Consider the following 15,126-nt stretch of genomic DNA (forward strand, 5'->3'; position numbering starts at 1 on the left):
AGACCACAGGCATGAAATACCCTTTTCAGAAAAGTGTTTGTTTTCTACTGAAATCACAGTTTTGCTAATTCCGGGAGTTTTAAAAAACACAACAGCGTATATGTAGAGCATCATCAGTGTTAAAGAGTATGTGACAAGGCTCTTTTCAAACCTTGGAGCTGAAGGAGGAGAAAAAATCAGGAGAACAGGAAAAAAAATAGAAGAAAGGGACCATACATCCAGTTGCTTCTGTAGCCGCTACTGCCCTAGACAGCAGACACCAGATCCCCACCTGCACTATACATTTAAAGCAGTATCATGCCACTCTAACATGTCTTCCCCCAAAGAACCCTGGGAACTGCTGTTTGCTACTGGTGCCAAGTATTGATAGGAGACCCCTATTCTACTCATAAAGCTTCAATTCCCAGAGTAGTTTAACAATCGTAAGGAGATGGAGGGGTGTGGCCTCATTTTCATAAAGTGGAATAACAAATCCTGCATTCCTAGCTACAATTTTCTTCTTGTATCTCCCTTGTTCATAGATTGGCAGCTGGTGGGGGACGGGGAGCCTGTACTCCTCACAGGGTTGAATATAGCCTTGGGCTTCCAGTTGCTGATTGTTACAGAACTGGGTTCATTCTGTTAAATATTTACAAGCAGGTTGCAAAACAACCCAAGTTCCCCCCCCCCCAATAGTTTATGAGAAATGTAACTTAACAAGGTTCTGCATGCATATTTTAATGTGATCCGCAGGAGGTGTCAAAAGCTTCACTAGTCCACAAGCATGGACAATAAACACAGTGTATGAGAGTATGAGGCCTCCAGCTGAAAAACTGGCTTTTTTAAAAAAAAATGTTTTAATTAAAGGTTTTCTTGGGTTACAGATATACATCGTCTCTATTTCTGACACTAGTCACGATCACCATGAAGGTCAACGAGAAGTGGACCAGCACTGTATGTTGGGAAAGCAATTCCTATTCTAAGGGAAAACATTATGGGATTACCAATATGGGCAGATATCAACTAGTCTGTTCTTATCAAGACAATGGAAGAGATTAGCAGGTGAGGATTAACTAAGGTGAGGGTTGGTCCAACTTGAGGATCCGGAAACCACAGGAAACAAAGGTGTGTAAGGTCTGCCTCTTCCTTACTCTCATTCACCAACTGCCAATTATTGTGAACAGCTGGCCTGCCCTGCTTCTCATGATGGGGAATGTGGAAGTTGCATTTTTAATTGTAGCACTGATGGAGGTACATTCTCAGCACAATCCCACACATGTCTACTCTGAAGTCTCATTGAAATCAATGGGGCTTACTCCCAGGTGAGTAGGTAAAGGATTACAGCCTCCGTCTACAAATTAAACTCAGGACCTATGAGAGAACAAGCATCACAGAAGCTCTTAGCTAGCCTCATAATTGTGAATGGGGAAAATGTTACTAGACTAAGACCATATTAATGGGATCTAGAATTTTGTACTAAGGAAAGGACCTGGGTAAGTTCATTTATAGCTACTTGTTAAAGTAAGGTGTTTATGCCACTAGGTCTTTATTATCCTGGTCCAATTATAGCCTTATTGGGCAATTCTGACAACTAACACGTTTTTCACATTCAGAATTAGTTGATAGCTAAATAAAACATGAGGAATGGTAGAAAAAGAAAGAATTAGAAAAAAAATAACATTAGGAATGTGTTTTATAATCCAGTACATGTACAGAATGACAGAATTCATATACAGTGGTGCCTCGCAAGACGAAATTAATTCGTTCCGCGAGTTTTGTCGTCTAGCGATTTTTTCGTCTTGCGGAGCGCGGATTCGCTGGGTATTAATGGCTTTAAGAAAAAGGAAGCAAACTCGCAAGACGTTTTCGTCTTGCGAAGCAAGCCCATAGGGAAAATCGTCTTGCGAAGCAACGCAAAAAACGAAAAACCCTTTCGTCTTGTGCGTTTTTCGTCTTGCGAGGTACCACTGTAACATAGAAAAAGGATAAATTCAGATATTATGAAACCAAGAAAGCACCCCAAATTCTGAAAAAATATTTTCTGTTTATACTATTCTTATACTTAAAATGCTTATTTGAAGATGGAGGGGGGAATCCCAAGGATGCAAAACCCTTAAATGTATTTAAATTTCAACCTGACATTCTTCTTCAGGGATATTTACAAAGCTGAACATTAAATAAAATGTCAGATGATCTTCAGATAGTCATCACTAGCAAAAATAACTATACTTTTATATTATCTTTCACTAGTTAGCTTAAACCCTTTTAGGTTTTTTGTGGGGGAAGGTGAAATATAGGATTCTTTCCTATCATCATCATCACCACCACCTTTCTCACTTTTTTGGTGGGGTGCAGCCCTTCTTTTTCATTTTGGTGGATAATTATTCAACTTTTTTCTTCTGAGGAGCTAGATTCAGTCATTAAAAAACAAAATATTCAACCTCTGCTGAGATATTATGATAAAAACGGTACGTACCACTGAAATATCTGTAGAGATATGATGTTAAGGCATTGCTCACATGCTGCCAACAGTGCCAAGTGTAAATATATTCAGTGAAAATAATACATTTTTTATTCCTGTTCTACAAAGAGGCCTTCTCAGAAATTCGTAAACAGTTGAAAGGCATAAAAAATATTTTTTAAAAACAAAAAGTCAGTAAGAATAAACTATTGTCACTCTATTAAATGTAAAGAGGATATTTAGCATACAATTTGCACATATACTTCCAATTCTGGTTTAGTCTAAACAGAAAATACATTCAAGAGTTTTTTCCTTTTATACCAGAGCTGCAACATAATAATTTCTCAGGGGACATTTATGAATCACTTGCAATCAACAGAGACATCATTTGGCAGGCAATTATTTCTTTCAAGAGGGGCTATGAGTAGCCAGAGCAGTTTAAACTCACCGCCATTAAACAACGTTGATTTTTCAAAACTTGCTCACTTGCAAAAAAGATCTCGTTGTTCTTTTTCCAATATTAGAGAGAAAATTGAACAAATTCAAGTTTTGAAACCAAAGAACTGAGTTTAACTTGCAAAGCTGCACTTTTCTGAAATAACTTGACTCCATTCTCTTTAACATCATGTAATGTTTCAAAGGCAAAAACAAACAGTTCAATCAATCTACCTTGTTGTTTTCAAACTTTACAATATAGGGCTTTTGGTTTGTAAGGTGTAGGGTGTGAGGTCATTTTCTGTTTTTCTTTGCAGAAGAAACAGAAATGGGAATACCAAAGATGAATGAGGAATTATCACAGCAACAGATGGAATGGCAAAGGACTGAGCTATGTATTGAAGTAATTGGGCATATATTCAGGCAAATATCTGAAATCCTTTCATTACATGCAGAACTGCACATATAAATTAAAGCTGTGCCTAGCAATCAGGATCAGTTGTTTTTTTAAACAACCAGCTATGATATTCTAGGAACAGAAACATGCATTAGCAACTAGCAAAGTATGATATCCGTTGCACTGCTAAGTTTAAACTTTTGTGTTCATAAATGTCCATATCTTTGCATGTATACTCTTATTAGCTGTGTGTAACATGGGTTTTGAGTTTGTTCCGCAACAATGGTACTCTACATTATGAGTACTGTGTTTCTCAGTTCCTGCTAGGTGCAAATTTTCTTAATGAATATCCAACTTTGCTTTCATGCTGGTTCTGGTTCATCCGGCCAAATGGCTGGTTACAGAAAGTTCCATTTTCAGAGTATTTTATGTAAAACTGGTGTTGATGTGTGAGCCTCAGAGAACACAGCTTGGCATCCAGATCCCCAGAGGAGTATATGGCAGAGACAATTAGAAGGGGAAAATGTTTTTACTACAGCACCAAGCTAATTTATTGGACTGACTGAGTGCTGTCAAACATGGCATTCCAGACTGCCAGCTTTTCAAGCACTTTTCAAAACCTAATTATGTAACGTCTATTAGAATTGTGCAGATGATCATTTTTGTCTGAATAATTTGTGCATCAACAAAGCGAGTGTCCATGCCCTACCTGCACCCCCAAGCAAATTAAAGATTGGTGGCTTGCAACATAGTGCTTGCTAATATTGTGCGCCATGTGATTATGTGTGTAGAACAATAGAAGGGGAGGGCAGTAAAGCCTACTGATATTGATATTATTTTTATTCTGGATTGTATCCAATGTTAGTCCTACTCAGAGTAGGCCCACTAAGGTCAACAGACCTTACTCACATAGGCTTATTAATTCATATGAGTCAAATCTAGATACAACTTTTTTATTTCTAACCCACCCTTCAACCATAAGGCTTCTGGGGCGATCCACAAACAATTCATTAAAATGCAACACAGCAACATCACATAACAACCATGAAACCAACATCATAACAGTTCACAAGCAGAAGAAGCAAATTAATTAAGTCAGTCATCTCCATAAGTCTTGAAGAAAGAGTGACATATTGACAATGGAAAACAAGTAATGGGGGTGACAACAGTTTCTGCAACAGGAGGAAGTTCTACATCCAGGGTGCCATAACAAGTATGTGTGTTAAGGTTTCTAAGGGAGATATGCCAGTGAAAAAACAGTAAGAAGTACAGTGGTACCTCGGGTTATGAACTTAATTCGTTCTGGAGGTCTGTTCTTAACCTGAAACTGTTCTTAACCTGAAGCACCACTTTAGCTAATGGGGCCTCCTGCTGCTACCACGCCGCTGCTGCGCAATTTCTGTTCTCATCCTGAAGCAAAGTTCTTAACCCGAGGTACTATTTCTGGGTTAGCGGGGTCTGTAACCTGAAGCGTCTGTAACCTGAAGCATATGTAACCCGAGGTACCACTGTATTTTAAAACAGGTCTAGCTAGCCCCCTGTCATCACACAGTGGATGTCAAAACACAACCCAAACAAACAGGCATGGGCTTTTTTATTAATATATTGCCTTATCATAAAATATCATACAAAACACAAACATTAAAAACAATACAAAACAAGAATTAAAATAGGAACAAGAAAAGCTGGAAAATCAGGCAAGGAACCATGGAGATACTGAATCTGTGTCATCTATCCAGCTTGGTGACAAGGACTAGACTTCTGGGAGGTCATGTTCAAATGAAGGCTGTGGCTATTACTCATTCTACTCCTGCCTTTCCCAATCTGGTGCCCTCCAGACATTTTGAACAACTACCAGCAGTTAGTATGTGCAACCCCTAAGTCATATAAAGTCTCCATTGTGCAAGATTGTATGCTTGTCCATAGATCCTAGAAAAATAGAGCTCCTTCCTGTGGTACAGCAACTGAAGAGTGCTGTTCTCCTGGCAATGTCCATACCACAACCTTTTGGAGCTACCTGCATCTGGACATCAAAGTCAAAGATTCGAAATGGAACCTAAGAAACTTGTGACAATTAATCTAGTGTCTAGAACAGCAGGGGATCCACATGTGGGTTGTGACAATAGCACGTAAGCACAAAAATGGTGTACAATATTAGCTCATGTGTGGCGTTTAGAAAAGGGGAAAGGGGAAAACATGCCCAGATATTGAGTTGGAGGGATGTCAAAAGCCACCTTAACAATTCCCTTAGTAAATTCCTGTGCCTCCTTGGGGAGATCTGCCTCCCACTTTGAGAGATGTGAGAATATAATTTGGATACTTTATCATGGCATCAAGCTCCCCAACTTATACAGAGTAAATAAAAAGGGCCGTTTTTGTTGCTGATTATTATTAATTGGTATGAGGCTCTGTAATGAAGACAATACCTACCAAATTTAAGCTGATCGGAGTATTTGCCTTTGGCACAGAATGCGTATACCAGGTTTCTAACAAGTCATTCAAGTCATCTTCCTATAAAAAATAAGATTTAAAAATGTCTATTCAGTAGTTATATAAACCATGGTCGCCGTAATGCAGTACTTCAGATATGAACACAGTAACAAATGAATTCTAAAACTCCTAGTAATTTAAACCAATATCTGATTTCTCACCTCTGCAAATCCTAATTGAAGCCCTGCTCACTCTTTGGCTTTACTGCTTTTCTAACTCTGTCCCCTCTGGGTCTTCTCTCCACCTCAATCTTCTGAATCATTTCTTCTCCCACACCTGAACCTTCCTACTTCTCTTGTCCTGCTTTCCAAAAACCATGCTTCTTCTACCTCCTCCTTTCCCAGGCCTTTATTTCTGCCCCACTTCTTCCTAGGAATCACACTGAAAGTATCTATAAAACAAATCACATATTGTTCTACTTTTATCCCATTATCTGGGCAGCAGGTTAAAACGACCCCAGTTGTCCTATCATTTCTTTCTATAATATCTATTCTATAACATTCCAATAAAGCAAACCTTATAAAAAGTCATTCCAAAATCTAATGAAAATTGGTATATAACTGTAAAAAAACAGATAAGCAAACAAATTGCAGTGTCAATATTATAAGAGACAGAGTCCTAGTTGGAACTAGGACAACAAAGCTTGCTAGCATCTTGAATGTTTGCATTTATATTCTGTGAACGCATGCCAGAAATCCATCATCTCTCCAACTTGGATTAGCTTTAAAAGAGGATTAGACAAATTCATGCAGGAAAGGGCTATCAATGGCTACTAGCCATGATGGCTATGATCTGCTTCCAGCAGCACTTCTGAATACCAATTGCTAGAAACCACAGGAGGGAAGAGGGCTCATGCGCTTGAATCCTGCTTGCTGGTTTCCACAGGCAACTGGTCGGCCAATGTGAGAACAGGATGCTGGACTAGATGGGCCATTGGCCTGTTCTAGCAGTTTTTTTAACAACTGAGTGCATGAAGAGAGAATGATATCATGCTCACTGCCCCAACCTCCTGACCTTCAGGTGACCAGCCATTGAGATGAACTGAACTTTTGTGCAGAGAGAAAGCTGCACAGATATAGCTTGTATGTACATAGGCTGTATTCGGTGAATGTGTGAAAAGAGTTCATGTGACTAACAGTCAACACACTGGTGCATTTTCAACACAGCGGTAAACCCACTCCTATATTTGCTTGTACAAAATAGTAACCATCACCTTTATAACTGGTTGGCCCACTTTCCATTCCACTACCATGCTACTTAGATGACTGATATAGCCATCATTTTGGTCCAGTTCCATCCACTTTGGCAAGTAGGTTATTTCTTTTTTAAATGCTACCCAGTCAAGACAGGTGGAGTACAGACGATGATATTATTATTATTATTATTATTATTATTATTATTATTATTATTATTATTATTATTAAATTTATATCCCGCTTGATTGTAAAAAAAACCCAAGGCCCTTCAAAGCGGTTGTCATGTCAAGAGAAAGGGATGAAACTTGCAGTCACACGCAAGTAGACAGAACACATTAGGAACTAATGGGGGGAGAGGCACAAATAGCAAGAATAGACTGCATGAGCTTCATCCTGAGTACACATACTATAGCATTTTGTTGCATGCATGGGCATGCCCAGGGTGGGGAGCGACCGCCAGGCCAGCATCGGGAAAAGCAACATTGCTTCTTTGACACTTCCTCCCCTGGTTAAGGCTTGACCTACGAGCGGAGCTGTGGACAGGCACAGGGCGCGCAGCCCAGCTAAGGAGAGAGGCAACAACACTGTCGACTTTTCTTCTAACAAGCATACATTTAATTAATAAAGAAAACTAACATAAAATTACCTGTCCTTTAGACAAATAATCTGCCAGCGTATTTAAAAGTTTGTAGTATACCTCGAACCACGGCAAGTAGCTGAAAAGAGAGACATAAAAGCTTTTATTTAAAAAAAGGAGAAACACAATATGAAAACGATTTCATCGTGATGCGCTTTTTGAAAGCGTTCAAGCAAGATTGAACAGTAAAATTTTAGATCTAAGTAGTTCATAAGAAAAAAGTGTATTGACTTGATCCTGCAAAACAAAACAAAATGTATCTAACTTTTTTCTCATTTGTAAGAAAATACTTTAAAAAGACAGTACATGGTGATGGCTGTTGGTTTTTTTAAACAAGAAACTATTCTTGGTTTGTTTAGCTTTTCCTTAAATCCTCAAGAGGGCATTTGATACTTACCATTCATTAAAACCATATCACAGGAAGTCCACAAAGCTTGGATGCAAAGGGACAAACTTGATACATTATGAAAAACAAGCACACAGAGATATGTTTTATACACATACACACTAAAGTATGAAGAATGAAAAAGGCCAGCTAATTGCATATTGAAATACTAGATACTAGAATTATTTTCCTTTCAAGACTTAACAACAGCTACCCCCTAGTTTCAGAAACTGAAAAATAATGTTTAAAAAACAAAACAACAGCTACCATTAACCTACAACTGTTAAAATGACAAAAATGCTAGATGCAAATAATATAGATCCATTATTTAAAACCAAAAGATCAAATTGAACCATACATTAGCATTCAGGTAGGAATATACCTATCACAATTATAACGGAGACTTTGGCAACCTGCTCTAGACATTTTCACCAGCTTAACCATATATATGACTGGTATAACCATCTCCACCATGTGCAGAATGATGTCACTCTTTGTAACATAAGAAGGGTCTGCTGGACCCAAAGGCCAATATAGTCCAGCATCCTGCGCTCACAGTGGCCAACCAGATGGCTGTGGGAAACCCACAAGTAGGACCCAAGCACAAGGGCACTCCCCCTCCCAGTTGGTTTCCAGAAACTGGTATTCAGAAGCAGAGCAGTGGAGGCAGAGCATAGCTATCATAACAATGTGCTGTCATAGCTATGGGTACCCAGAACCACACAAGCATTCCTCATTTCTCATTAAGGAGCACTATTACTTCACGGCCTAGGACCCTTGTACCTATGGGACCACCTCTCCTGGTATGCCCCACGGAGAGCCTCAAGGTCCATAAATAACAACACCCTTGTGGTCCCAGGCCCTAAGGAAGTTAGATTGGCTTCAACCAGAGCCAGGGCCTTTTCAACTCTGGCTCCGGCCTGGTGGAACGCTCTGCCTCATGAGACCAGGGCCCTGCAGGATCTGATTTCTTTCTGCAGGGCCTATAAGACAGAGTTGTTCCGCCTGGCCTTTGGCTTGGAGCCAATTTGATTCCCTCCCTCCCTCTCTTTCTTTTTTCTTTTCCTTCTCCTCCTGCGATGAGGCTACATTTTAATATTTTAATGTTCCATTATTTTAATGTTGTTTTTTTATTTTTGCTTTTAAGTTGTAATCATTCATCTTGTTTTTATTATTGCTTGTAAGCCGCTCTGAGCCCGGCCTTGGCTGGGGAGGGCGGGGTATAAATAAAAAATTACTATTATTATTATTATTATTATTATTATTATTATTATTATTATTATTACAAGGGGGCAAGCGTACAGCCCTGATCCCAGATTACTTTCTACCAATATAAATAATATGGTTGGCATCCGTCTATCTCGAGAAACAATGGAGTGTGCCTCTAGGGTTGAAGTCAAACCACTGGAGAATCACAGCGCCTGCTGTGGCTGCCGAGACCCAGTAACTCATTACTGATGCCTCCCACATTGTTTTTGCTGCTTTAACTGCACCGAAATGACCTCTCCGGGGCGCAAGCCTGGGCAGTGTGTACAGAGGTCCTGGGCTGCCCAGATGACAAGACCCCCCTCTTGGCTTCCCTGATGTGGTCCAAAGGAAAGCAGAGCAATACATTTGGCTGCAGGAGCTGCCAGGAGGAGACATGCAAGACGCCATGTGTTTATGTACATATAAGAAAGACAGCTTGGCTCTGTCTTTCTTACCTTATACATATTGACTTCAATACAAACTATTGTGAATGAAATTCTGCTCACAGAAAAGGACTTTCCTGTCTCCCCCTTCCTACTGAAGCTCCCATGGATCCTCTTTAACCTTTTCTTCTTCCTAAATTAAGCATAACAACTATTGTGGAAGAGGGTGATGTTTATCCTCTGAACCTAAACTTAGGAACTTTCTTACTCACTTCAGCATATGCCACAGTTAAGGCAGGAATAATGATTATGCTACACAATAATACAGCTGAGGAGAGGAAGCCAATTAGGATTTGGTCACCTCTGTACAATGCATAACACAGAGAAACCATGAAAAAGCTGGATCACAAAACCGGCTTAATCAGTATCTCCTAATTTCAATAATTCAGAGAGTGCTTCAACAAATTTCCTGCCTGCCATGTAAAGCACAAAATCTTTAAAATGACATCTGCAGAATCAATCGCGGATGTGGAAGTGTTATGCTTTTAAAATGCATTCAGTCCTACCTAAAGAGTGGCCCTTACCTGTCACATAAACAACGGCAGCATATATTTCATTGCTAATTAAAAACGTATTTAGCATATTCTTTTAATCCAAGGAGCCACAAGGCAGGCGCTCAGGCTTTCATTCAAAGTCATTCTTCAGCTTTGTTGCACTAAGTAGACTTCCACCTCGCTTGCGCTTCCACTACAGTTCTGATAAAGCTTTTATATTCGCAAGTCAAAGGTTAAATAAAGGAAAGGAAATGTTTTCTGTCAAACAGTCAGGTAACCACTAACAGTCCTGAACTATCAGCAGGAATCTAACTTCTAGTAATCAAATAAAACTAAGGAAACCGCCTTTCCGTAGCTAAATGTCTAATGTCTAGGGGCTACTTTCTGTCTGGAAAATTGACACAAAATGTGTAAAATTGAAACATTCTGCTTCTGAGGGATTTGCCTAAAGGAAGAAGGGGGGGGGAGAGCTTCAAGCACAGTCTGAGATGAAGAACTACAAAGGCTTCCCAAATAAACCTGTCTACCTTATTAGAACATTTCGTTTAGAAATCTAGGTGACAATTTTACAGTCATAAAATTTCATTAATCAAATCCAAGGCTGAAAATTTTAATGATGCCGTCTGCATTTCACAGGATGCATAAGGTCAGCTAGAGACACAGACAGTAGTTTAACAAAATGAACCCAGTCAAATTATTTTCATGCATTTAGGAAGATATATACCTGGTTTCTTACGAGAGGGAGTATTAACAAAACAAAACTAAAAATCCCCCAAAGCATACTGTTCTTTAACAATGACACATCAAAGTTAACCCAGTAATTTACACTGGAACTCTCAAGTCTGCACCATCATTAACGTGAAAAATTAAATTTAGACAGCAAATTTAGTATAGCAAAACGTGTGTTAAACAGGACTTGAGACATCTTCTTCAGTCTAAATAGTGAAAGGCAGATTAAAGGTTCTGTAGAAGCCTCGGCAACAGCAGGAATCCAGACTGTGAGCTCCACAGAAGAGGCAGACGAATGGAAAATACTATGCTGCAAAGCAACACAGAGAAAGCCTGCAGAAAGTTCTAGCCACCTCTTTAAGCTGTTTATATTGCCATTTCGTATCCGTTTGCAGTTTTGCTTCCATTTTAGTAGCTGCAATGGGGGAGAGCAAAATGATTCATCTTTCTTCCTCTTTTCCAACTATAAAGGTATCGAGCACAGATATTGATAAAGACCAAAGTGACACACGGCAGCCATTGTTAAGTGACAGAGTCCCAGGCGAGTTATAGTGGTCTATGAAAATAGTAGCCAATAAAGTGAACCTGGTGCAGTAAATTTGCAACATATTGTGATTTTTCTTTACCCTTCCAAAAAGAAAAAAAATACACTTTTCTTTCTAAAAACAGTGTAGATCACCCGACCCCACTCTACTCACCATTCCCCCTTCCCCCTCTTTCCTTCCTAATTGCATAAACCAGTTCATGAAACCAAGAACTTACACACTGACCACTAACAAAGAAACGTATGTTGTAGCTATATTTCCACATTTATTATGCTATTTTTGTGGTATACAAATGACATGAGAAAACTTGGTATACTTATTTGTACAACATTATACTTGCTTATAAAACCAATAAGTTAAAAATAAAATATGGTGCAGATTCTTAAATCAATGTTAGGGATTTATTCCCTCCCCTTCAACAAATCCCCAGGGCAGAATTTAATTATTATGTTAATAAAAGCAATCAAGGGCATATACCATGGGCAAGCAAACTAAGGCCCGGGGGCCGGATCTGGCCCAATCACCTTCTAAATCCAGCCCTCGGATGGTCCAGGAATCAGCATGTTTTTACATGAGTAGAATGTGTCCTTTTATTTAAAATGCATCTCTGGGTTATTTATGGGGCACAGGAATTCGTTCTATTTCCCAAAAAAAATATAGTCCGGTCCCCCACAAGGTCTGAGGGACAGTGGATCAGCCCCCCTGCTGAAAAAGTTTGCTGACCCCTGGCATATACAGTAGGGGCTGGTGAGGCAGCATGGCATTGCTCACCTGACTTCCCACTGTCCTGCATCGTTGCCAGTTACCAAGAGGGGAAGGCAGCAGGTAGCTGGGTGCGGGCAGAGTCAATTCAACGCTACTGATGCTGTGTCAGCACCAGGCTAAGATCCCCACTGCCTTCCCCCTCTCAAAACGCATGTTAGAAAAAGGCACTGCACCCCATCTTGCACTAGTTCTTGCACAATGATTCATCGAACCGAGCCATTGCCAGAATTGCTTTCGCTAGTGCATCTCTAGCTCCAACCCTCAGATGGAAGGGTGCACTAAATCTATATCACATTGGTGCAGGGGGCACTGATCTGCACTGTGTGTTTGTTGGGGGTCAAAGTCCCTTGATAGCACTCCTGGCGTTGCTTTAAGGCACCCAAGCCATAGCTGTGGACAGGAATGCACTTTTCCATCTTTGTTTGATCTGTGAGCTATGCAGAGGCTGATTGTACAGTGTTCAATTTTATTACTGTTAATGGGTCTGTGCTCCATTCCTTTCGGTGCCTTTTATGGCAGAAAATAGACATTCTAGGTTTAAATATAAATAAAGATACACACTATCTTACATGACTATCCAAATGGATTCGGTTATGTTTCAGTTCACTATTATCTGCTTTTGTCTTTCCCTTCGTGCAATCTGCATCTCTTCAGAGCCCATCAATAACACAGTTAAGGTTGTAATATCGGACATTTTTAAAACCAGAGAAGAGACCTGTTCCCTTTAAATATATTCCTTACATTCAAATTATTTTCCCTCACTGCCCTCAAGAGTAAAAGATGGATGTGCTTCCAAACTATACATACAGAGTATTAAAAAAAAAAAAAAAGCTGGCCTGGTACGCATTTAGCATTGCATTGTAAATTTGAAATTGTCACAATGGAAGGAATAATGGCAGTACTCTTATTAAAGCTTGCTGAAAAATTATAGCTTGCCACTTTTTATTTGAGCAGTTACTTCTACAAAATAACAGACCAAAACTAAAGCATTCAATTAAAGTTGGAAATTTGGTGCCTTAAGGATATAAGAAGGATCTAGCTAGATCAGCGTAACACGGTCCAGAAAGATGCTCCTAGGAATCTGGCAAGGACGCATGGAGACGATTGCTTTGTGTTGTTGTTTGTCCACGGAATCTTGCATTCAGAAATACACTGCCTCTTAACATGAAGATCAATCAACATTGATAACCTAACCTAAGAAGGTTAGACTACATCCACTATACGGCAAATTTCTGCACTGTGGTTGCATAAAGGTAAAGGGACCCTTGACCGTTAGGTCCAGTCGCGGACGACTCTGGGGTTGCAGCGCTCATCTCGCTTTACTGGCCGAGGGAGCCGGCATACAGCTTCCAGGTCATGTGGCTAGCATGACTAAGCCGCTTCTGGCGAACCAGAGCAGCACACAGAAACGCCGTTTACCTTCCCGCCAGAGCGGTACCTATTTTTCTATTTGCACTTTGACGTGCTTTCGAACTGCTAGGTGGGCAGGAGCTGGGACCGAACAATGGGAGCTCACCTCGTCGCGGGGATTCGAACCGCCAACCTTCCGATCAGCAAGCCCTAGGCTCTGTGGTTTAACCCACAGCGCCACCCGCATCCCTAACTATGGTTGCACAGTTAGACATTAAACCAGAAGTGGGGGGGATATGTTACTGAAGGAGGGAAACCTAGACTACTCCTGCTAATTTACCAGCTCAGATTAACTTGGGTCAGTAGCATGGAGACTGGCGCAATGCTTCATAGGCGTACTGAATCAAAACGGCCTGGACATTTGAAAGCACTCTCTGTCTGGAAGCAGCCAATGTGAGAATCAACATGCAAAATACCATTCTGTAATCTGATTTGCGAAGGAAATGCACACACAAAATAGGAAGAGTGGCTTCAGCAAATACCTTAACTTTCAGCAAAGGTGCACACCAGAAAATGAAGTGTAAAGTGAGGTGCTTAATTTCCTGTGATATACCCAAAACCAAAGTAAATGGATTAATATGAGCTTTGTCCAAAGGCAATGGGCATTTACAACCATTATTATATGTTAAATAGTAGTTGCAGTTGCAGTAGAAGCTACAAGGTAAGCATTAGGAGTTGCAGGTTCAATGCATGCAGCCCATTGGGTTGGGTGTCTATGTGTCTGCTTAGTGAGAATAGCTGAGCAGAGGAAGGAACAGCAGAAGGGATTCTGTTTCAGTACCCTGTGTTTTGCAGCTTGTGTAGAATCCCTTCTGGTGTTCCTTCCTCTGCTCTACTGAAAGTTTCCTTTACTGAATACAGAGGATGCAGGGCTAGCAAAGCATAGGGCAAGGACCATCTGATGGCCCCATCCCTGTTCAAATGCTGGGGCCTCCCTAAAGAGGTGTTTACATTGCAGTCCCAATGTGGTTGCAGCCAAGCACCTCAGTTCTAGCTGGCAAACTGGGGTGAGTGGTGAAAGTCACCCCTTCATCCAGAATCAGGTCCGAGGCCTGTAAGATTGCCCCCGCCGGGGTGGGTGGGTTCCCTGCTACGTGATTGGCCTGTCCAATGTCTTATCCAACCCAAATTGTAACAGGATATGTAAAATACCTAACAGAATATTCATTTCTTGGGGAGGGAAAGGCAAAAACCTCATACCATTTGCCAATCAGGTGTGAGAGAAAAATATTTCAACACCACTCCCAGCAACAGGGAGTGTTGGGGAGGAAGCTGCAGACAAAATAGGCTGATTGGGGCCAGAGATTCTACTTTTTAAACAAGAAAGGAAAGGAAGCTCAGAATCTTGGCCCCCTGTTTCACCTGGGCCCAGTACATGTCCCCTCTCAGCAGTCCTGCTGTGGTATAAAATTGCCACTTCTCTGTTAAGTAGCAGTAGTAATAATTAAAGAGGTAAACCTAGATATAGGATAAAATTGAAACCACATATTTGGTGGTGTAAATAATTTTATT

The 15,126-nt window shown here is 40.4% G+C and overlaps 1 protein-coding gene across 3 annotated transcripts in view; it reads right to left on the reverse strand.

Annotated features, from left to right (window-relative positions):
• Nucleotides 1-15,126, reverse strand: part of DENND1B (DENN domain containing 1B) — a 181,792-nt gene that overhangs the window by 87,126 nt on the left and 79,540 nt on the right. For 2 of the 3 annotated variants that reach the window (XM_083620293.1, XM_083620292.1), the window contains exons 7-8: nt 7,605-7,674; nt 5,703-5,783 (exon numbers count right to left, since the gene is read on the reverse strand). In XM_083620293.1, the coding sequence (XP_083476419.1) occupies nt 5,703-5,783; nt 7,605-7,674 (151 nt within the window). Of the gene's footprint in view, nt 1-2,888; nt 2,949-5,702; nt 5,784-7,604; nt 7,675-15,126 lie in introns of all 3 variants that reach the window. The other variant, XM_083620294.1, reaches the window with a different exon arrangement.

This window comes from Podarcis filfolensis (genome assembly GCF_964270895.1).
Source record: "Podarcis filfolensis genome assembly, chromosome: 6".
Lineage (NCBI taxonomy): Eukaryota > Metazoa > Chordata > Lepidosauria > Squamata > Lacertidae > Podarcis > Podarcis filfolensis.